This window comes from Gigantopelta aegis, chromosome 7 (genome assembly GCF_016097555.1).
Source record: "Gigantopelta aegis isolate Gae_Host chromosome 7, Gae_host_genome, whole genome shotgun sequence".
Classification (NCBI taxonomy): domain Eukaryota; kingdom Metazoa; phylum Mollusca; class Gastropoda; order Neomphalida; family Peltospiridae; genus Gigantopelta; species Gigantopelta aegis.
Window position 1 is genome coordinate 25,405,357 of NC_054705.1, and position 25,180 is coordinate 25,430,536.

The window sequence follows — 25,180 nt, forward strand, 5'->3', positions numbered from 1 at the left end:
TGATGTTGTTGCTGTTTTCAACTGGTGCTCGATAACGAAGTTTAATAAATGGGCATAGTTGTCGTTACTCACTTTGGATTAGGGACCCGCCAGTTGTCTGTTTTAGCTCATTCTGTGATCGAAAGGTTGTTTAACGTTATACTTGAAACACCCCCGTCGGTGAGCTCATTGGGCTATTTCTCGTTCCAATCAGTGTATCATGACTGGCATATCAAAGGCCGTGGTATATTGGATTAGGGACCGGCCAGTTGTCTATTTTTAGCTCCTTTTGCGATCGAAAGACTGTTTTACTTGAACTGAGGTTTCTGTGAGAGAACGTATATGAAAGAACACGTATTTTAGATAAGTTCCTCACACACAAAGAAATGATTTACCAGAAACACTGTTTTTTTATGGGGCATGCAGTAATGGTAACAGATACCCAGATAGGCCGGAATGAAACTCGATTCTTCATAAACTTTCCAAAATCCGTACCAGCTGGAATTGTTGTCGTCTGCTGGTCATTCATTTGTAAGGCTTTTCTTCAGAATTAAAGGGACAGACCCTAGTTTTTAAACACTAAGGCATTTCTTTCACTATTAGAGCCGTTTATGATCACTGAAATCAATATTTTATTGTTTAGATAGTCAATTTCCGTACAACCGAAGTGTTTCACTGTCACTCGGAGGGAAATTCAAAGCATGCAGATAAAATAAAACATTTATTTAATTTATGGATTCATAAATTACAATAAGGTATGTATTGCAGCTTTTATGTAAACTTGTGTAAGTTGATATGCAAGGCTGATCATTACAGCGGTGACAGACACGTGTTGACAGGTGATATAAGAATACAAAACACGTTGATCGGGGCTGGTAAGTGTTGCGTTAGTTCGTTCATTCAGAGTTTTATTCAATCGAATTGTTATCTATCAGTTTTATACATAAATTCACAATAAAGATGCGTTGTTCTGACATTTGTTTTAGTAATTAAATTAACGTTTGTTTGTTTGTTTGTTACAAACCTACCCCAACATTTGTTTCAAGACATAATGTAACGTAATTAACATGCGCAGACATTTATGTCGTGCGAAAATCAATGTGCTCTAGTGGTGTCGTCAAACAAAAACCTTTAAGCTGTGTAGACTTATGACATAGGTGTATTCATTCCGCGTGCATCGTAATCACGTTTTTGTCATTACTGTACGTTGATGGTAAATAAATAAATAACTCACTATCAGCTGTTGTAATAAGTAATATAACCGTCCTCGGTGGCGTCGTGGTTTGGTCATCGGTCTACAGGCTGGTAGGTACTGGGTTCGAATCCCAGTCGAGGCATGGGATTTTTTAATCCAGATACCGACTCCAAACCCTGAGTGAGTGCTCCGCAAGGCTCAATGGGTAGGTGTAAACCACTTGCACCGACCAGTGATCCATAACTGGTTCAACAAAGGCCATGGTTTGTGCTATCCTGCCTGTGGGAAGCGCAAATAAAATATCCCTTGCTGCTAATCGGAAAGAGTAGCCCATGTAGTGGTGACAGCGGGTTTCCTCTCAAAATCTGTGTGGTCCTTAACCATATGTCTGACGCCATATAACCGTAAAAATAAAATGTGTTGAGTGCGTCGTTAAATAAAACATTTCTTCTCTTTTTTTTAATAAGTAATATATTTAATTAATCAGTCTAGGATTGATCCCTGTCAGTGGGCCCATGGGCTATTTCTCGTTCCAGCCAGTGCACCATGACTGGTATATCACAGGCCGTGGTATGTGCTATCCTGTCTGGGATGGTGCATATAAAAGAACCCTTGCTACTAATGAAAAAACGTATTTGATTTCCTCTCCCAAGACTAAAATGTCAAAATTACCAAATGTTTGCGATCCAGTAGCCGATGATTAACAAATGTTTGCCATCCAGTAGCCGATGATTAACAAATGTTTGCCATCCAGTAGCCGATGATTAACAAATCAATGTGCTCATGTATTGTCGTTAAAGAAAACAAACTTTCATAAAATTTTTAGGTAATTACTGTTTTGTCAATAACAACAATTCATTTTTAAAAAATAATAAAAATATAATAAATGATCCTGCGTGATTTGCGTCATGACTTCAATAGGGAAACACAATTTCCAGAATATACCCGGAAACGAAATTTCATTTCTACTTCTTCTTCTTCTTCTTCTTCTATCCATTCGCTAATTGGTTTTTGTCCCGTTCCAACCAGTGCACCACAACTGGATAAAGGCCGTGGTATGTGCTTTATTGTCTGTGAGGAAATGTAGAGGGTTTCATCTGGTGACTACGAGTCAGAATGACCAAATGTTTGATATTCAATAGCCAATGATTAATTAATCAATGTGCTCTAGTGGTGTCGCTAAACAAAACAAACTTCTTTTTTCTTCTTCTTCTTGTTCTATAAACTATAATTCTCTTGAATTATTTATTAGTGCCCTTTTTTTGCCGATTTTGATCAAGAATTTGTCCAATTCGTTCAGTAATTATTGTACTAATCAGTGGCGTAGCGTGGAAATGGGGGGCTCGCCCCCCCCCCCCCCCCCCCCATTAAACTTTTTTTTTTTTTTTTTTTACTGTATTAAATTTTATAAAATCATACATACATACATAGTGTTGGTTAACCCCCCACCCCACCCCACCCCAGCAGTGGGTCAAACCCCGCCCCCAGTAGTGGGTTCTAATGCTATTTCGCTACGAGAACATCATTTGCCATTAATTTGATCACAATAGTATAGCCATGCCCTGCTTATCAGACAAGATATTCTATACAATACATAAATCACCAAGGACGACAACATTATTGAAGACATGATCACCAGGACACTAGCTCGTGAAGACCACACAAAAAGACAAACACTGCAAAAACACTCATCTTCACAGAACTGCACTGACTTGGCACAAGACAGAAGCAACAACGACAACATGGATGATACAAACACAACACAATATGTGACAACTCAATCCCAGGAAATGCAAGAAGAAACTACTGCATCTGGTCCAAACCCAGGGGCGGGACGCAGCCCAGTGGTAAAGCGTTCGCGTGATGCGCGGGTTGGTCTAGGATCGATCCCCGTCAGAACAGAACAGAACAGATCTTTATTTTTCTCAAGGCCACCAACCGGTAGCATCAGAAGATGATAAACATATAACAAATAAATAATTATAATAATATACACATACGTCAAGATTGCAAGAGTCATATCTCTATAGTATAAATATGAACATAAATAGATGCAAATTTTAAAAATCAATAACAGAAAATCAAGCAAAATGAAATAGGTTTTCATGAGGAAAGGTTACTATTTATAATATTAATAAATTCACACAGTTTTTTAAGAGTACTGACACGATTGCAGTTGAAGAGTTCTTTCATTTTGATCACATTAGGTCTCACAAAATCATATTTGTTTAGCAGTCTCATTCGCGTATCTTTGAGTTTATTGCATATAAAGAGATAATGAATCCCATCTCCGATATCATCTATATTACATAATGTACATGTCCTTTGTTCTCTCGGTACACTTGACCTTCTACCTTTCTCAATTGGTAAGAAATGACTAGATAGACGAAATCGGAGAAAAGTAATATAATGTTTCTTATTTAAGATGTTAAAATAACTTTCAAATTCTATTTTCTCTTTAAGGAGTATGTATGTGGAACACTTTCCTGATTCGGTAATGCTACTATGCCAGTTTTAAGTAAGCTGGTCTTCTAGTCGTTATTTTACAGTTATTTTTAAATGTGACATAGACACAAAACATTGTGAATCCCATATATTGTTATAACCAAGTCTGTAAAGTATGACTAATATGAACAATCTATTTATATTATGTGCCATATTGAATAAAGTAATAAAACATTAGTTTATAAATACACAGGTATATTTTTGTACTTTTACCTATTAGAAGTCGAGTGCAAAAACAAACCATTCTACAGTATATCATCAAATACAGTGGTTTTCTTCCAAATTCACAATATACATAAAAGCAGAGGTAACTGGAGCTAAATATGTATATCATTTATATGGAGTTTTTCTATTATACTGAGGTTTTCAAAGCCCCATATCTCACATCCGTACACTAGACCATTAGACTATTTCTCATTCCAACCAGTGCACCACGCCTTGTAATTTAAAGGCCGTTGCATGTGATACCCTGTCTGCGGGGTGGTGCATGTAAAGGATCCCTTGCTGCTAATCGAAAAGAGTAGCCTATGAAGTGGCGACAGCGGATGTCCTCTCTCAATATCTGTTTGATACTTAACCATATGTCTGAAGATATATAACCGTAAATAAACTGTGTTGAGTGCGTCGTTAAATAAAACATTTTCTTTCTCAACCAAACCCGGATACCACTCTTAGCAATACACATGCATCCTCAATGACGCCATCTGACACGAATCCTGCCCAAGATTATCGTTCACCTACATCACCAGTTACCAGACCGATTGATACATAAACTGAACATACAACACACCTAGCAAACAACAGTACCCCATGTGACTCAGCCCTGATGATACACGGCGTGACAAACATACAACAGTACCCAATGTGACTCAGACCTGATGATACACGGCGTGACAAACATACAACAGTACCCAATGTGACTCAGACCTGATGATACATGGCATGACAAACATACAACAGTACCCAGTATGACTCAGACCTGATGATACACGACGTGACAAACAACAATACCCAATGTGACTCAGACCTGATGATACACGGCGTGACAAACATACAACAGTACCCAATGTGACTCAGACCTGATGATACACGGCGTGACAAACATACAACAGTACCCAATGTGACTCAGACCTGATGATACACGGCGTGACAAACATACAACAGTACCCAGTATGACTCAGACCTGATGATATACGACGTGACAAACAACAATACCCAATGTGACTCAGACCTGATGATACACGGCGTGACAAACATACAACAGTACCCAATGTGACTCAGACCTGATGATACACGGCGTGACAAACATACAACAGTACCCAATGTGACTCAGACCTGATGATACACGACGTGACAAACAACAGTACCCCATGTGACTCAGACCTGATGATACACGGCGTGACAAACATACAACAGTACCCAATGTGACTCAGACCTGATGATACACGGCGTGACAAACATACAACAGTACCCAATGTGACTCAGACCTGATGATACACGGCGTGACAAACATACAACAGTACCCAATGTGACTCAGACCTGATGGTACACGGCGTGACAAACATACAACAGTACCCAGTGACTCAGACCTGATGATACACGGCGTGACAAACTCAGTACATGTGACTCAGACCTGATGATACACGGCGTGACAAACATACAACAGTACCCAATGTGACTCAGACCTGATGATACACGGCGTGACAAACATACAACAGTACCCAATGTGACTCAGACCTGATGATACACGGCGTGACAAACATACAACAGTACCCAATGTGACTCAGACCTGATGATACACGACGTGACAAACATACAACAGTACCCAACGTGACTCAGACCTGATGATACATGGCATGACAAACATACAACAGTACCCAGTATGACTCAGACCTGATGATACACGACGTGACAAACAACAATACCCAATGTGACTCAGACCTGATGATACACGGCGTGACAAACATACAACAGTACCCAGTATGACTCAGACCTGATGATACACGACGTGACAAACAACAATACCCAATATGACTCAGACCTGATGATACACGGCGTGACAAACATACAACAGTACCCAATGTGACTCAGACCTGATGATACACGACGTGACAAACAACAATACCCAATGTGACTCAGACCTGATGATACACGACGTGACAAACATACAACAGTACCCAATGTGACTCAGACCTGATGATACACGGCGTGACAAACAACAGTACCCAATGTGACTCAGACCTGATGATACACGACGTGACAAACAACAATACCCAATGTGACTCAGACCTGATGATACACGGCGTGACAAACATACAACAGTACCCAGTATGACTCAGACCTGATGATACACGACGTGACAAACAACAATACCCAATGTGACTCAGACCTGATGATACACGGCGTGACAAACATACAACAGTACCCAATGTGACTCAGACCTGATGATACACGGCGTGACAAACAACAGTACCCAATGTGACTCAGACCTGATGATACACGGCGTGACAAACATACAACAGTACCCAATGTGACTCAGACCTGATGATACACGGCGTGACAAACATACAACAGTACCCAATGTGACTCAGACCTGATGGTACACGGCGTGACAAACATACAACAGTACCCATCCTACAGACAGGATAACACATACCACAACCTTTGATATGCCAGTCGTGGTGCACTGGCTGGGTCGAGAAATAGTCCAATGGGACCACCGATGAAGGTGTTTCAAGTATGACGTCAAACAACATTTTGATCGCAGGAGCTAAAATAGACAACTGGCGGGTGCCTAATCCAATATACCACGGCTTTTGATATGCCAGTCGTGGTGCACTGGCTTTAACGAGAAATAGCCCAATGGGCCCACCGACGGGGGTGTTTCAAGATAACATTAAACAACCTTTCAATCACAGAATGAGCTAAAACAGACAACTGGCGGGTTCCTAATCCAAAGTGAGTAACGGCAACTATGCCCAATTATGAATCTTCGTTATCGAGCACCAGTTGAAAACAGCAACAACATCATTTGATTGGGCAAATTTTATTTGTATTAAAGCGAGATTATCTCACTGACAGCCTGTCGTTGATATTCTGGCAGATCTGAAAGAGAAGACAAGAAACACGTATTATTATTAACAACAGACCACAGGTATCCCCAACCAATAATGCCGAATGTGTTATAGTTATATTATATGATACTCTTTATATATGTAACTATAGTATTCGTACTAGGAGTTTCTGTTTTGGGGTACCTGTGCAACAGACCAGGAAGGGAACATTTAATGACACCTCAGCACATTGTGAACTATTCTTCGGCTGTTTAATGTCTACGGTCGACGACAGTCACTTTTCGAACCCTTGTTTTGGCTTCGTAAACTATATATATATATAGTATAAATGATTACCATTATATTATAATTTATGTAATTGTCGCAACTAACATTAGTATATGCATAAAGAAGAGATGGGAAACGTGTTCCCAATCCTTTGTTTATGCAGTAAAATATGATTTCAATCAATCAATAAATATTGTATTCTCAAATAAGTGCGCTCTCTCTCTCTCTCTCTCTCTCTCTCTCTCTCTCTCTCTCTCTCTCTCTCTCTCTCTCTCTCTCTGTGTCTATATTTTTATCTGTCTCTGTGCGCGGTCGTGTGCGCGCGTATGCGTGCGTGCGGGTGTGTGTGTATTTGTGTGTGCAAATAATAAAATTTGCTTTCCTATCCCTATAAGAAGAATTCTGGATCTATCCTTACCAGTTGTTGATGTCAGTTCATTCCGCTTTGCTCATCTCTGCCATGAATCGTTGGAACTCTTCCATAGAGGCCTCGGAATTTCCTGGAGAGAAAGGGCAGATAACATCCACATATACACTCTTCAAAATAAAGTAGGTGACTGTAGGAAATAACAGCCAATTAAAGTAGTATCAAGAGGTATCACTGTCTAGGAATAGAATAAATGCATAGTATTAATGAAGGAATTGGGAAGAAATCACAATGAGTTGCTGTTTGAGCTTGATTTCGTAGAACCTGGGTTCTGATGAATCGATCCTGGTTATGGTTGACCTGGGACGCCCTGAACGGGGTCGGTCATCAACATTTTGGGTCTGTTTGTATCTGTTCTATGCATAACATCCAAAGAACAAAGGTTAATTGATCATAAGACTCCGTGATTACTACTGTTAACCTTGCTTCACTCTGTGAAGTGTCAAAATTGCGAATGACTCCCAACCCACGTGTACGGGGCTACTGCGTGTTGCACGCGCACATTTTTGGCTGTGTTTAGAGTGTTAAGTTGTGCAGCCATGAACGTTCTTTTTCGTTTCCAATCATTGGTAATGACATTTGCATTTTAAATTCCACTACTTTTTCGAAGAGTATACTATTGATCATTTATAACAGTTAATATTTGGTCTCGGTGATGTAGTGGTTAAACCATCGGATCTACGATTGGTAGGTAATAGGTTCGCACCGCGTTCCAGCTTTCATCTAGAGATACGATAACGTAGCGTCGACTTCTGATGGTCGACGGTTTTTGTTACGATGCCGTAACTAGCTTCCACCCAGAGCGAATTTTAACGACTTAAATAAGGAACTCGAGATATAAAGCCACTCCTGGATAGACAACCCATATAACTGATGTGTGTGTCCAGGATAGCGTGCTTGAACGTCAGTTATATATTTAGTTTGGTTTATTTAACGACACCACTAAAGCACATTGATTTATTAATTACCGTATTGCATGTTAAACATTTGATAATTCTGATATGCAGTCTTAGACGAGACCGGTACAAAAGCAAGGGCAAGGTCAGCAAATATCACACGTGGGGCTCTGATTAAGACGGGACTAATTGAATATAATCAGGAAAATAAATTGAAATTAAATGAAATAAAAAAGGCTCTAAAAATGTAGTTCTAATACGCTAGAAATAATAATATAAATACCACCACGTGACTTGCCCCCCTCGTCCCCCACCCTCCCCAACTTCATTTAAACCTGCTGTACTTAGTTTTTAGGCAATGTAAAATAATTTCGGTTATTACATCTTCTTTCTGTCATCTTACACATTACTGACAAGTTTTTACATTTTTGGCAAGTCCAACGTATATTGTGTCGTTCCGGTGTTTGTAAAATCACAGAATTAATTTTATACGAGAAAAAAGGTATGTACGTCGTAACCTATGTCAGCGGCTTAAAGCTTATTTGTGTAATGCATGTGAATTAAAGTTGCATTGTCTGGTTTAGGTTTAATATTTAAACCTTTAGAAAAGATCATACGGCTCAATGTTTCACCATGACGGGATTTAGCTCAGTCGGTTGAGCGCTAGCTCGAGGTGCTTGCATCGCAGGATCGACCCACCTCGATAGATCCATTCAAAGTATTGGTTTCTTCTCGTTCCAACCAGTGACCACAACCGGTAAAAAGCTGTGGAATGTGATTTCCTGTCTGTGGTAAAGTGCATATAAAAGGTCCCTTGCTGCTAATGAAAAAATGTAGCGAGTTTCCTCTGATGATAACCAGTCAGATTACCAAGTGTTTGACATCCAATAGCCGATGATTAATTAATCAGTGTGCTCTAGTAGTGTTGTTAAACAAAACAAACTTTACCTTCCCCAGTGACACTCCGTTCTACGGTTTCTGCTGACTATGTGATCTAGGTCTTGTAGAAAATCAGTATTCAGCATATCGTTAGTGAAAAGATTGAGCCTAAATTTCTTTAATACAATGTAAAGAAACAAAGAAACGTTTTATTCAACTATGCACTCGACACATGTTTGTCTACGATTATATGACGTCAGGAATAACGAGAGGAAACACGCTGCCGCCACGCAGCAAAGGATCTTTTATATACAGCATCCCACTGACACGACAGTACATACCACAGCCTGTGTTACTCCATTTGTGGAGCACTGGCTTGAACGGGGAAAAAAAGAATCCAATGGGCCCACCGACGAGAATCGATCCCAGACCGATCGCGTATCAGGCGAACGCTTTACCACTGGGCCCCTAGACAACGTATTACAAATTAAATGGAGACGAGACGTATTATTTTGCAGCAAAATGGCTGACGAGATTCGCCAATACTGAAAACACGATTTTTATATAACTGTAAAATGTTTGTATTTGTGTTTTGCGTTAGTGGATTAAGGGTGGAGAGGCGAGATTGTAGCTTTAAAACACTGTTAAAGACGCTGCTGTTTTATTTGTTTCATCTCACCATCTTCGTTCAGGATTTCCCGCGCGACCGGCGTGTCCAAGGCATCTTCCAGTTGTAGCTGGTCCGTTAGTCCGTCCATGTTGTTTTCAAACTCCGCGAGATCTGAAAGAGAATAAATATAAACTGTTACACTCTCATCCAATTTGACATCCAATAGGCGAGAACCAAATACAATAGGTTTTTCCTCATATTTATTCCACATTTGATTGATCAGTTATTTGGTTCATCGGCTATTTCATATATTGATAGACACACACACACACACACACACACGCACGCACGCACGCACACACACTTACAGACAGTCAAACAGACAGACAGGCTGGATGGCTCGTTAGTTGCTTGGTTTACTCATTGTTTTATTTGTTGGCTTGCCTAACTGTCTGCCTGTTCTGCCTGTTCTGCCTGCCTACTTGCTCTTGCTTGTGTCATTAGTTGATCGATCAATTTATTTATCTGTCACATCCCAAATCACAACTCCAATAATCCACAGTAACTTCCATCTATTTGGAAATAAGGTAGGTCCAACTTATGACTATATCTGAGAGAGAGAGAGAGAGAGAGAGAGAGAGAGAGAGAGAGAGAGAGAGAGAGAGAGAGAGAGAGAGAGAGACAGAGAGATACAGAGGAAGGAGAAAGAGAGAGAGGGACAGACACAGAGAGGGACAGACAGAGAAAGAGCGAGAGAGAGAGAGAGAGAGACAGAGAGAGAGAGAGAGAGAGAGAGAGAGAGAGCGAGAGGCACAGGGAGAGAGAGAGGCACAGAGAGAGACAGATAGACAGAGAGAGAGAGCACAGAGGGAGAGAGAGAGACAGAGAGACAGAGAGACAGAGAAAGAGATACAGAGGAAGGAGAAAGAGAGAGAGGGACAGACACAGAGAGGGACAGACAGAGAAAGAGCGAGAGAGAGAGAGGCAGAGAGAGAGAGACAGATAGACAGAGAGAGAGAGAGAGAGAGAGCGAGAGGCACAGGGGAGAGAGAGAGAGAGGGAGAGAGGGAGGGAGAGATGGTACATATGATGACCTATAATAATATCATACCTCGCTTGCGTAGCTTGTTTATTATTTCTGCTATATCCTTTATTTTTTGCCAGATTTTTCGCAGTCTGATTTTGCCTTCTGTCTGATGGCTTATCGTGAAGACCACTAGCAGTATCAGCAACAGTGTGCACTTCATCTGGAAAATAAAACATCATCTTATAATGGATATTCTTCTACATCATTTTGTAAATCGTATCCTTGTTAAACTAAATCCATACTAGAAAATCATGATTTATGGAATTACAAGAAAAAGAAAGGGAGAAAAAAAAGAAAACTAAATAGAAGGAAAAAATGAGCCAAACTAAAAATATTATGTTTTTAAATAGTGCCTATACCGGTTTCCACACAACGCGCACTACACGTGATTTATATCATTATATAAAACGGACTTGTTATTAGTATTAGTATTTAAATAGTGCCTATACCGATTACCACACAACGCGCACTACACGTGATTTATATCATTATATAAAACGGACTTGTTATTAGTATTAGTATTTAAATAGTGCCTATACCGGTTTCCACACAACAAGCACGTGATTTATATGATTATATAAAACGGACTTGTTATTAGTATTACTATTTAAATAGTGCCTATACCGGTTTCCACACAACGCGCACTACACGTGATTTATATCATTATATAAAACGGACTTGTTATTAGTATTACTATTTAAATAGTGCCTATACCGATTACCACACAACGCGCACTACACGTGATTTATATCATTATATAAAACGGACTTGTTATTAGTATTAGTATTTAAATAGTGCCTATACCGGTTTCCACACAACGAGCACGTGATTTATATCATTATATAAAACGGACTTGTTATTAGTATTACTATTTAAATAGTGCCTATACCGGTTTCCACACAACGCGCACTACACGTGATTTATATCATTATATAAAACGGACTTGTTATTAGTATTAGTATTTAAATAGTGCCTATAACGATTACCACACAACGCGCACTACACGTGATTTATATCATTATATAAAACGGACTTGTTATTAGTATTAGTATTTAAATAGTGCCTATACCGGTTTCAGCACAACGCGCACTACACGTGATTTATATCATTATATAAAACGGACTTGTTATTAGTATTAGTATTTAAATAGTGCCTATACCGGTTTCCACACAACGCGCACTACACGTGATTTATATCATTATATAAAACGGACTTGTTATTAGTATTAGTATTTAAATAGTGCCTATACCGGTTTCCACACAACGAGCACGTGATTTATATCATTATATAAAACGGACTTGTTATTAGTATTAGTATTTAAATAGTGCCTATACCGGTTTCCACACAACGAGCACTACACGTGATTTATATGATTATATAAAACGGACTTGTTATTAGTATTAGTATTTAAATAGTGCCTATACCGGTTTCCACACAACGCGCACTACACGTGATTTATATCATTATATAAAACGGACTTGTTATTAGTATTAGTATTTAAATAGTGCCTATACCGGTTTCCACACAACGAGCACGTGATTTATATCATTATATAAAACGGACTTGTTATTAGTATTAGTATTTAAATAGTGCCTATACCGGTTTCCACACAACGAGCACGTGATTTATATCATTATATAAAACGGACTTGTTATTAGTATTAGTATTTAAATAGTGCCTATACCGGTTTCCACACAACGAGCACGTGATTTATATCATTATATAAAACGGACTTGTTATTAGTATTACTATTTAAATAGTGCCTATACCGGTTTCCACACAACGCGCACTACACGTGATTTATATCATTATATAAAACGGACTTGTTATTAGTATTAGTATTTAAATAGTGCCTATAACGATTACCACACAACGCGCACTACACGTGATTTATATCATTATATAAAACGGACTTGTTATTAGTATTAGTATTTAAATAGTGCCTATACCGGTTTCCACACAACGCGCACTACACGTGATTTATATCATTATATAAAACGGACTTGTTATTAGTATTAGTATTTAAATAGTGCCTATACCGGTTTCCACACAACGCGCACTACACGTGATTTATATCATTATATAAAACGGACTTGTTATTAGTATTAGTATTTAAATAGTGCCTATACCGGTTTCCACACAACGAGCACGTGATTTATATCATTATATAAAACGGACTTGTTATTAGTATTAGTATTTAAATAGTGCCTATACCGGTTTCCACACAACGAGCACTACACGTGATTTATATGATTATATAAAACGGACTTGTTATTAGTATTAGTATTTAAATAGTGCCTATACCGGTTTCCACACAACGCGCACTACACGTGATTTATATCATTATATAAAACGGACTTGTTATTAGTATTAGTATTTAAATAGTGCCTATACCGGTTTCCACACAACGAGCACGTGATTTATATCATTATATAAAACGTGTTATTAGTTTAGTATTTCAGTGCCTATACCGGTTTCCACACAACGAGCACGTGATTTATATCATTATATAAAACGGACTTGTTATTAGTATTAGTATTTAAATAGTGCCTATAACGGTTTCCACACAACGCGCACTACACGTGATTTATATCATTATATAAAACGGACTTGTTATTAGTATTAGTATTTAAATAGTGCCTATACCGGTTTCCACACAACGCGCACTACACGTGATTTATATGATTATATAAAACGGACTTGTTATTAGTATTAGTATTTAAAGGCGCAGACCCTAGTTTCAACTTGTAAAAATGGACTCTAAGTTTAGTTAATCTACAAGCCTGCAACAGATATGGATAAAATTACAACAGAGTGCAACAAGAGTCTGTGACGTTAAAACCGGAAAATATCCTTTAAAAATAGACTAGAACTCGAATCAATAACCGCTACTTCTCAGACGCACGTGCGTTTTTTAAAATATGAAACATGCATTTTGTGATATTAAAAACACCATTGTTGACCAAAAACATTTCCGATGTACGGACAAGGATAATCGAAACAATATAATCTTAGTAAAGTATGATTTCAGTGATCAAAAACGGCTCTGATAATGGAAAATATGCCTCAATGTTTAAAAACTAGGATCTTTCGCTTCAAGAGATGCGTCTATAAATCTTATCTTAATCGTGGTCCGTTGCTGCGTCGTGTAAACGAATGGTGAAGTCCACGATGCTGATGTCTTGCTTTATAGCAGTACAATTCGGAACGTGTGACTGAGAAGTGTTAATGCAATCAATTCTATCAGTTGAGTAATCAAGTACGATGTCGTTCCTATTTCAAGCTGTCACTGAGGCCGTACAAAAAATGTGTGTCCGAGAATCAGACCCTACCTGGAACACAGACGCCTGTCTGGTCCGACTGTCTGTCCATAGATGTATCGGATCCAATGTTTGTAAAGGGGCAGGATGGTTTTTGCCAGAATTAAACGAAAATGCCCGAATCTGGATAACAACATTTATTCATATTAGCGTTACTAACCAACCAGTTATATAGGGCTGCAAACGAATCTATTATTTTTGAGGTTTTATTCCAGAAATGGGGGGTCAGTTGCTCCCCCCCCCCCCCCCCCCCCCGCACACAACCGCCCCTGCCCTGTACGCTTATGTACCTGTCTAGGCCAATGGATCAATGGTTAGTTATTAGTGAGGGGAAAGTCGCTGTGGACCAAATAACCAAATGCCAGATGAATATCGTATTTGTAAATTTTGTTATATGCCAGTTATTGAAAATGAAAACCATTTTGTATTAATATGTTCCAGTGTATCGTGATTTAAGGATACGTCATTTGCCCAAAGTATACAATAGATGGCCAAATAATTATGCAAAATTCTACCAAACTGATTTTTGCACTTTTTAAAAATTATTGTATTGCAGCTAATTATAATTTTCTCAGATTTATGCCAAAATTGGTCTTTTCGTTTGTGTTCAGCCTTTTGTTCTGTTGAAAAACCTTGTTTGTTGTTTTTTGTTGTTGTTTTTAATTTTCACACCCAGATGGCGGCCATTTTTAATAAAACCTGAACAACATGTGAATAATTATTGTACCCATCTGCCGCACTAGGATGTGAACGTGTTTAATTAATTAATATAAATAAGGATGTATGTATGCACCACTAACGTAGCGTTAGGGTGACGTAGGTGACAGACTATGACAGGTGCAAATACTCGCTGTTCCCCGATTGGTCGTTCGTCCATTAGATACGACAGGGCTATTAAACACGTGGGGCACAGTTAAAGGATGCAGTATCACCATGTGACAATTTACAAATCTGTAAGAACAAAGGGGTGGGGAGGTGGAGGGGAGGGCAGGCAACAAACACAGTTCATTAAATTATTTATTTATTAAATGTTTCATTTGAAAAAGGAAGGAAGGAAATGTTTTATTTAACGACGCACTCAACACATTTTATTTACGGTTATATGGCGTCGGACATATGGTTAAGGACCACACAGATATTGAGAGAGGAAACCCGCTGTCGCCACTTCGTGGGCTACTATTTTTTCTTCTTTTTTTATTAGCAGCAAGGGATCTTTCATATGCACCATAACATAGATAGGACAACACATACCACGGCCTTTGATATATCAGTCGTGGTGCACTGGCTGGAGCGAGAAATAGCCCAATAGTCCCACAGACGGGGATCAATCCCAGACCGACCACGCATCGAGCGGGCGCTTTACCACTGGGCTACGTCCTGCCCCTATTTGAAAAAGAAACAAAATTTAATCTTAAATAATACTAACAATATTGCACTACATGTTGCAATATATAAGGGTATCGCACTATATCGCAATACGGTTTTGATGTATTGTTGCACCCTAGATACCAACACAGAGTAATTTGTCTTAGTTTGGGTTTTCTGACGAAATGAAGGAACAGAAGTCACAAGTTGGTGATGCAGTTTTTGTTTTCCTTCCCAACATGAAACATGATTAACAAGTTAACAACATGGTGATACAGATAATATAGTAGGATCAATATGCCGCATAATCCAAAAAAAAAATTGCAAGAAAACGTTTTATGGTGGTTTTCTGTAGCATAAGGTCTGGCGAAGATCCTATCAAAAGTTGGCTGAAATCGAACGACCAGAAAGGGTCTAAATATGGCGTCAAATAAAAGATGGCCGCCAATGTTAAAAAATTGATAAAATCAGTTGAATTCAACAAGTGTGAGTATTCATTATATAACTATAGGTATAATTCCTGAGGGTGGCAGAAGTGTTCCATATGACGTCAAGAACGACGTCATGACGTAGCTTTGTCTTAATTTAAATGTCAGTCGCTTATACTATATGTCTCAGCTCGAGTGAATGGCACACAGGTCTCCCGATAGAATCAGGGTTAGGATCAGCTCTTGAGTGAATAACACACAGGTCTTCCTATAGAATTGCGCCTGAGAACCCCAAGGGAATGAACAGCAGAGCTGTCCTCATTGGGTCTCCCCTTGGGTCTCTCTAAGTCTATATTATTCGGTCTCCCCTTGGGTCTCTCTTAAGTCTATATTATTCGGTCTCCCCTTGGGTCTCTCTAGATCTATATTATTCGGTCTCCCCTTGGGTCTCTCTAAGTCTATATTATTCGGTCTCCCCTTGGGTCTCTCTAAGTCTGTATTATTCGGTCTCCCCTTGAGTCTCTCTAGATCTATATTATTCGGTCTCCCCTTGGGTCTCTCTAAGTCTATATTATTCGGTCTCCCCTTGGGTCTCTCTAGATCTATATTATTCGGTCTCCCCTTGGGTCTCTCTAAGTCTATAGTATTCGGTCTCCCCTTGGGTCTCTCTAAGTCTATATTATTCGGTCTCCCCTTGGGTCTCTCTAGATCTATATTATTCGGTCTACCCTTGGGTCTCTCTAAGTCTATATTATTCGGTCTCCTCTTGGGTCTCTCTAGATCTATATTATTCGGTCTCCTCTTGGGTCTCTCTAGATCTATATTATTCAGACTCCTCTTCGGTCTCTCTTTTTATGGGTAATGTATCCTTATTTATAACACACACACTAAGAAAAATATATATGTGTCCAATAAGTCTATTTGGCTAGGTGGCAATATAATTTATGTTTGTTTTGTATAATGTTATGTATACTGTCATTTGACACTTTAATAAACAATTAAATCATCATCAAATATAGTTGTCATAGCGTACTGGTTAAAACGCCCGCAATACTCGTAAGAACAAGTAAACAACACCGTGTCTTTCACTGCTTATAACATATGTTATCCCTGCTTGACACCAACTGGTCTGATTGCTAGCCCCTTATAAACTGAAGACTAAGTTATTGCATGGTAACAGAATAACAAGTAATTGAATCGTATGCTCGCAGCTAAATATATATATACTCTGTCAAAAAAGAAACGCATAAGCAAAATATTCATGGTATTATCTCTTTAATACAGTGGCATAATTTCGTTATTTATGATCGTATCACAATCAAATTCGAAATGAGTATGTGACAATGTTCTTGCTATGGACTGACGGCAGTGGAGGCGTTTTCGTCACCAAACAGCGTCGCATGAGGGCGCTGAAATCAGTACACTGTGTAGCCACCAGCAGCAGCAATCACTGCGCGACATCTCTCTGAATCCGGGCACATGGAATCCTAGCCCATTCTTCCTGCAGTGCATGTGACAGTTGCTGAAGCGTCTGAGGCTCCGAGTCACGCTGGAGTACACGTCTGTCTAGTTCGTCCCATAAATGTTTAATGGGGTTGAGATCTGGCGATCTTAATGGACAAGGCAGCACATTAATGTTCTCATTATATTGGCAATCCATTGTTACACGTGCCGTATGCGGCCTGGCATTGTCCTGCTGAAAGAGTTTTCTCTGTCGATCCAAAATGGGAAGCATGGTGACGGCGAAGAATTCCATCCCGGTAGAGTACAGCTGTCACTCAGGTTGCCTTGTACGAACACAAGTTCACTTCTGCCGGTGTATGAGATGGCTCCCCACATCATGACACTCCCTCCACCGAATCTGCCAACTTAGGCGACGCAGTTATTGGCAAAACGTTCATAGCGGCGTCTGTAAACACGTTGTCGTCCATCACGTCGCTGTAGAAGGAAACGTGACTCGTCGCTGAACCATACTCGCCGCCAGTTTCCCAAGTTCCACCCCTGTACATTCGTGCACCAGCGAACACATAAATGTCGATGTTGACGTCGCAGGACGGGGCCAACACCCTTGTCAAACCAGGTATGAGTCCAGCAGTGTTCGTTGCTGTGGCAGTTCGGTGACGCAGTGCAGAACCCGGATGTAGCGATCTTGTGCTGCAGTTGTTATGCGAGGTCTTCCACTTCTGGGCCGGTCTTCAGGTGATTGGAACTGCTGGTACCTGTCCCAGAGACGTGAAATAGTGCTCTGATGGACGTTCATGTGGCGTGCGATTGCTGACTGCGATTTATCTAACTGGAGGCGGCCTATTGCAATGTCTTGGCATCTTGTAACTCGTCTGCGTCGAAATGGAAATGAGGCATCATTGCGAGCATTGCAGCTTTAAATACCCATCACTACCCCAATCTTTTCTCCGAGTTTCACGTGAATTCGCCAAAATCTGACCATTTCACGCCGATTTCCTGCCATTGTCGCACAATGTGCCACAACGTGCATAAAATTTGTTTTAGGGTGCATTTGGGCATGCTGTCCCATTCCAGAAACATTAAAAAACATGGTCATTCAGCAACACTGTACTAAAAAAACACGATATTTTGTAAAATCAAACACTTTTCTTCTTTCCCTATCACCTATGCGTTTCTTTTTTGACAGAATATATATATATATATATATATATATATATATATATATATATATATATATATATATATGTGTGTGTGTGTGTGTGTGTGTGTGTGTGTGTATCTCCAGTAATCACTGTATACATTGGCAAGATATGATGACTAGATAGATCTCTATATTTTCGATCACTGACCAAAACTATTGTTCACGTGACATAAACCTAACTGGATTCGAGTGTTTCGGAGTAGATTTTTAATAAACATACTCTTTAAATCATTTGTTGAAGTACAGTAAATACAAATAACTTTTAGTTTTGCGATAACAATCACCAGCGTATGAAGCGGGGGTGGGGTGTGGGGGGGGGGCACAAGGGGTATGTGCCCCCCCCCCCACTTTTCAGATATTTTGCTTTGTATTTGCTTTATAATAGTGTAAAAGTGTGCAAATATAAAAGTATGCCCCCCCCCCCCCCCCCCCCCCACACACACACACTTTTTGGCACCTTCCTACACCACTGACAATACAAAAGTTGTATATTTAGGAGATCACCTGTTTCCAAGTTTTCCTTCAAGAGGTGATATCGCGTAGCGGCGAGGTGGTCATCCGCCTATCCACCGTCAATTAGACGATATCACCTCGAGATGGAAAAAAAAAATGGAAACTGGTGATCTTCATTGTAAAATACCTTTTACCTTATTTATTTTATTTTCTGTAAATTATATATGTTTTATTTTTAACGTAATATAAATAGCGAACTATTTTCATTCACGAAATTACTCTTCCACATTTTATCAAACGTGTCTGTAACTGAATGACGTCAATCGATAGGAAGAGTCCATCGTGGGGTAACGAAATTTTAAGTAATTTTTCAAAATTAGTTATATGAAAAAATACTATTGTGTATTTGAACCAATTTTTATTTATATAGACGCAAAAAAAAACAAGAACATAATGCATTAAACTGAAAGCAATACCAATAAACCACTTTTAAGATGGAAGAACACAACAAAATTTCAAATTACCCTGCAATATGGAACGGTCTGAAATGTGAATTTCAACTCTACAGCCTGTCATGTTAAAGGTAGGTGTCATTTGAGTAATTTTGTTATTTGTTGTAATTCGCGTTTTGCAAGTTCGTTTGAAAACTTTTGAGAGGCCATGATCGGGTAAACTGGGTCACTTGTCGCGTTTTTAATTTGGGGTTTACACGATGATTTGTCACTGCTAGGTGCACTTAAGGGATCAATATTTTCATCAATTTGTTGTAGAATTTTTGCTGTTTTTTTGTTGGCAAAGCGTGAGTTATCGGTTTCGTCTGCTGTCAGTGACTATAGGTGCCTAGCCTACATGCTCGATCAACTGATTTCGCTCAACAGGACGATTGTTAGTTGAAATTCTGCTTGAAGAGGCAAATGCAGCAAGCGTTGCTATATCGTCTGGAGAGTATTCTTCGGGGTAATTTTCTGGTCGGAATATTTCTTCCAATTCACTAAAATTAAACGACTCGGCGTTTTCTATGTGTACGTCATCCATATTTACAAACAGTGACACTTCACCGCCTATGAATGCACATAAACGACGTTACAGTAGGTACATTAACTTTCGGAGGTGGTATATCGTAGAATTAACCACTTGTAATCAGCCAATCAAAATACTTGATTTCTTACAGGTATTTTACAATAATTATTTATGAATTTGAGTTTAGAAACGCTTTTTTAATGTGACAGAATGTAGCTAGCGTCTTACAAATAATGACGTCGATCATGTATCTTGTATGACGTGTAAAGGCAAAAACCTTGCTAGGTGGACAATACTCGATTTACGTACACGAACCTGGAATAAATAATGATTTTCCGAATATTCTTGTAGGATTGCAGGATAAAAGAAATAACTGGTTACTGTCTTAGTCTAGGTCAGAGCCTTGCTACATTCGCCATTCTAACCGTCGCAGGATAAAGCCGGTATCTTAAGACAGTAACCAGTTATTACCTATATATATATATATAAGCCCTGAACATATTTGACTTGTAGCGTCCTCCTAGTGGAAGTATATATATATATATGAATAACATTTGAATATACATGTACATGTTACACTATGACAATACTATAATAATTGCTGTTTTTCTCTTAGCCTTTGAACATCATGGTCACGTGTTCAAGTTGAAAACCAAAAGTTAGATCCCTAATGCTGTAGCCTTCAGAGGACCAAACCTGAAGGATGTCAGACTTGTCAGGAAAATGGAACACAAAGTCTGCGTATGTGAAGCTCATTGGGCAGAACTCGCCGAGATGAAACGCCTTTCGGTCCAGCACACTCGTCTCCTTGTCAGTGGGAAATCCACGAGACTTGCGACCACACCAAAACAGCATCCCGGGCCTTCGTGTAAATATCATGTCATTAATATTCATACCTGATGCAGTGAAAGACTTTCGTGTAAATTGTTCGGTTTTGTAGCTGACCGTGAACCCTACTGTGTTAGAAGACGATACGTAGAAGTAATATACAATAAACAGTTCTTCGTCGCACGCTAGGTTTACCGTTTTGTCGCCAAGACCCCAAAACTGTCCCATCTCACTACGTTTCCATTTTTTAAATTTCGGTCGCACGTTCAGACGATACAATGTAGAATGATGGCTGTAAGTGCTACAATATATAATAAACTGATGAATACAGTCGACCACAAAGAAATGTTCAGCTTCCTTATCTAAGGAATAAGTCGTCAATCCTCGGTCTTTTATAAACATTTTGATAGTGTCGCCGAAATGTTGAGATGATTCCAAATAAAACAACGCGTCCATTGTCTTGCAGTAGATTAAATTTCTTACGTTAATTCCGGGTGAAACGAAAATTAACCGACGACGCCTCCTAGTACCTGCCAGGTTTATGGTGTATATTCCACTAGGGACTCGAAACACCAAACTCGACTTTTCCAGTATACTGTCCAGTAAAGATCGCAAGTGGTGCTCTTTTTTTGTCGACACGTGGGGTTTTGTCTTGTTCGATGGGAGAACGGTCGGCGCGGATTCTACGCACCTATCCTTGCCACCCCTTGTCTGCAAGTGGCTTGTATTTCGTGGACACATTTTTGGGGTAGCTGTTTCCAGGTAGTCGCTGTCGTCTGCGTCTGTTGTATCCCCCTCTCTGACCAAGGTGCAGCACAGGGTGTCCAGGTCATATCTGACGTGCAGGCAGCCGCCCATGGCCTGACATCTGGCCTGACATTGCAACACACCCAGTGGCTGGATAGTCAGTCCAAATACACGGCCCATGGCGGCCAGCAAAATAATACTCAAACCTATACACATGTACCACAAACTAAGAGAATAAACCCTGAACATATTTGATTTGTAGCGTCCTCCTAGTGGAAGTATATTGCAGTTGGAAATCCTAATGCAGAGTCCTCAGTAAAACTACACAATATATGGCAAAACCAAAGTGCCTAACAGTTGAACTGCCTGTTGGAAATCCTAATGCAGAGTCCTCAGTAAAACTACACAATATATGGCAAAACCAAAGTGCCTAACAGTTGAACTGCCTGTTGCCCGCACACCTATAAAGTAACGTCAGATGAGAGTGTGGGGGTTTAGTTATATACCCACAACTGAAAACAAATTTACAATAATTCAATTCTAATCTTAAAACTCAAATTTGACAGGAGTAAATTATTTATATGTTAAATACATGCGTGTGTCATCCACATAGGTTAACGATATGGTTTTTTTACAATAAAGTATCATTCTGAGAAATGTATTATTCTAACAAATATTTTATTTTGCTTCTCAGTTACATGACTGATTGAAATAAACTTACCATATATGTCACCGTGTGTCATCTATTTATTACTGGTGATCACATTACGGATTTAAACGTGTTTTTAAATTCTGACTTGGAAATGGATCTCTCTCTGGAATCTTGTGATAAATGATCACAGGTTTCACATGAATTACAGTGAGTATATTTTTCGTCTTCAAAACACGACCCATCAAATTTAACCTTTGGTTTATGAAGAATATTAAAACGGAACAACGTCATGGTTCCGAAATTAAGTATAATTGATAGAAAAGTGAAAACAAATCTCATAAAACAACGGATTTGTTTTAAGACCAAATGTTATTGTACTTTGGTTTATAAATGCAGTGTGCATTAATATTTAAAATGCAAGTGAATTGTAATTTTAATAATACAAAAAGAACTTTTGGGGGCAAACACATGTCACGTCTAAAGACAGTGTTCCTTGAAACAGTACAAGTAGATTTTACCGAGTTTTCGCGCGTTCCCAGTGTGATGAGCGTAATTATACAAAGAATTCTTATACACAAATACAATTACCATCATCCTTTTAGAATATAACTTAATGAAGGAAGGATGGAAGGAAGGAAATGTTTTATTTAACGACGCACTCAACACATTTTATTTATGGCTATATGGCGTCGGACCACACAGATAAGATCTTGAGAGAGGAAACCCGCTATCGCCACTTCATGGGCTACTCTTTTCGATTAGCAGCAAGATGTCTTTTATATGCACCATCCCACAGACAGAATATTACATACCACGGCATTTGGTACACCAGTTGTGGAGCACTGGCTGAAACGAGAAATAGCCCAATGGGCCCACCGACGGGAATCGATCCTAGATCAATCGCGCATTTTTCGAGCGCTGTACCACTAAGCTACGTCCCGTAACTTAATAAAATTATAAAATATCCATGAACGTTTTTATTCTCTCTCTCTGTCTCTGTCTGTCTGTCTGTCTGTCTGTCTGTGTGTGTGTCTGTCTCTCTCTCTCTCTCTCTCTCTCTCTCTCTCTCTCTCTCTCTCTCTCTCTCTCTCTCTCTCTCTCTCTCTCTCTCTGTGACAATTCGTTGAGTTATTAACAGAAACCGTCGTGGAACGAGCTTTCAGGGAGTGTCTTTAGGTATCCTTAGGCACTTTAGGTATGCATACTTGGGGAATGAAGACGAATTTGCCCCGTTATGGTACACATGAACAGCTATGCCAAGATTCAATGATATTTGCCCCTCTATGGTACACATGAACAGCTATGCCAAGATTCAATGATATTTGCCCCTCTATGGTACACATGAACAGCTATGCCAAGATTCAATGATATTTGCCCCTCTATGGTACACATGAACAGCTATGCCAAGATTCAATGATATTTGCCCCTCTATGGTACACATGAACAGCTATGCCAAGATTCAATGATATTTGCCCCTCTATGGTACACATGAACAGCTATGCCAAGATTCAATGATATTTGCCCCTCTATGGTACACATGAACAGCTATGCCAAGATTCATTGATATTTGCCCCTCTATGGTACACATGAACAGCTATGCCAAGATTCATTGATATTTGCCCCTCTATGGTACACATGAACAGCTATGCCAAGATTCATTGATATTTGATGGCCACTGAGCTCATGCGGGATATTTGTGATTGTTTGCGTTTCGTTTTTGTTCGGTATATTAATACTCTTTTTTTTTCTTCAAAAAATTGTCAAAAATCTGTCATTGGAGCTAATATGTTAAAGCTTGTTTGTTTTTCATCTATCAATGTTTGAAAAAAAATATTGTTTTGTTTATAACACCACTAGAGCACATTGATTTATTAATCATCAGCTATTGTATGTCAAACATTTGGTAATTTTCACATATAGTCTTAGAGAGGAAACACGTTTCATTTTTCCATTAGTAGCAAGGGATCTTTTATATGCACCATCCCACAGACAGGATAACACATACCACGACCTTTGATATACCAGTCGTGGTGCACTGGCTGGACCGACCACGCATCAAGCGAGCGCTCTACTACTGGGCTATGTCCCGCCTAAGATCCACGTTTGAAGACTAATTATTTGACAAAAGTGGGGCGCGATCAAATGAGGGTTTTTGTAAGGTTTGATGAGCAAAGTTTCCATAAATATGTGTGTGATACTCGCCAACTCCCGCTTGGGTGTGGTTTGTATGGGTGTGAACATTGTCAAAACTACACCCAAAATCATGCAGTTTGGGCACATCATGATCATGATGTAAGTAACACAAACATTTAACTAAATATATTTTAAATGAGTACTCTTTATAATTAAAACATTTCTTGCAATTTTCTTGAGACTAAAAAAACCCAAAACCCCTGATACTCTGAAACACCATGAGGCAGTTTTATTTCAGATATGTTACGTTTCTTCTTCCCACGTTTGTCTAGCACGAGTACTCTGCCCTTTCGAGAGCTAGGCGGACTTGTGTACGGTTATGATCGCTCTCTGCAGACAGCGATCATGGTTGGTTAACAAATGTGAACTATACTATGTAAAAAAAGAAATGCATAGGTGATAGGGAAAGAAGAAAAGTGTTTGATTTTACAAAATATCGTGGGGTTTTTTGTGCAGTGTTACTGAATGACCATGTTTGTTAATGATCCTAGAATGGGACAGCATGCCCAAATGCACCCTAAAACAAATTTAACGTACGTTGTGGCACTTTGTGCGACAATTGCAGGAAATCGGCATGAAATGGTCAGATT

At 39.3% G+C, this 25,180-nt stretch overlaps 1 protein-coding gene across 1 annotated transcript; it reads right to left on the reverse strand.

Moving 5' to 3' along the window:
• Nucleotides 1-6,709: 6,709 nt before the first annotated feature.
• On the reverse strand, nt 6,710-14,191 carry LOC121378125. Its single transcript, XM_041506224.1, has 5 exons — nt 14,041-14,191; nt 10,944-11,079; nt 9,902-10,003; nt 7,439-7,520; nt 6,710-6,784 (listed from the first exon to the last, which is right to left on the reverse strand). The coding sequence occupies exons 2-4, from the start codon at nt 11,077-11,079 to the stop codon at nt 7,456-7,458; spliced, it is 303 nt and encodes a 100-aa protein (XP_041362158.1). The 5' UTR covers nt 14,041-14,191; the 3' UTR covers nt 6,710-6,784; nt 7,439-7,455.
• Between the last annotated feature and the right edge of the window lie 10,989 nt (nt 14,192-25,180).

Coding starts and splice junctions, on each gene's coding strand:
- LOC121378125 (XM_041506224.1), bottom strand. CDS start 11,079: ATGAAGTGCACACTGTTGCTGATACTGCTAGTGGTCTTCACGATAAGC. Junction 10,004..10,943: donor AAACAAGCTACGCAAGCGAG/GTATGATATTAT, acceptor ATTCTCTTTCAG/ATCTCGCGGAGTTTGAAAAC. Junction 7,521..9,901: donor GGAAATCCTGAACGAAGATG/GTGAGATGAAAC, acceptor CTTTCTCTCCAG/GAAATTCCGAGGCCTCTATG.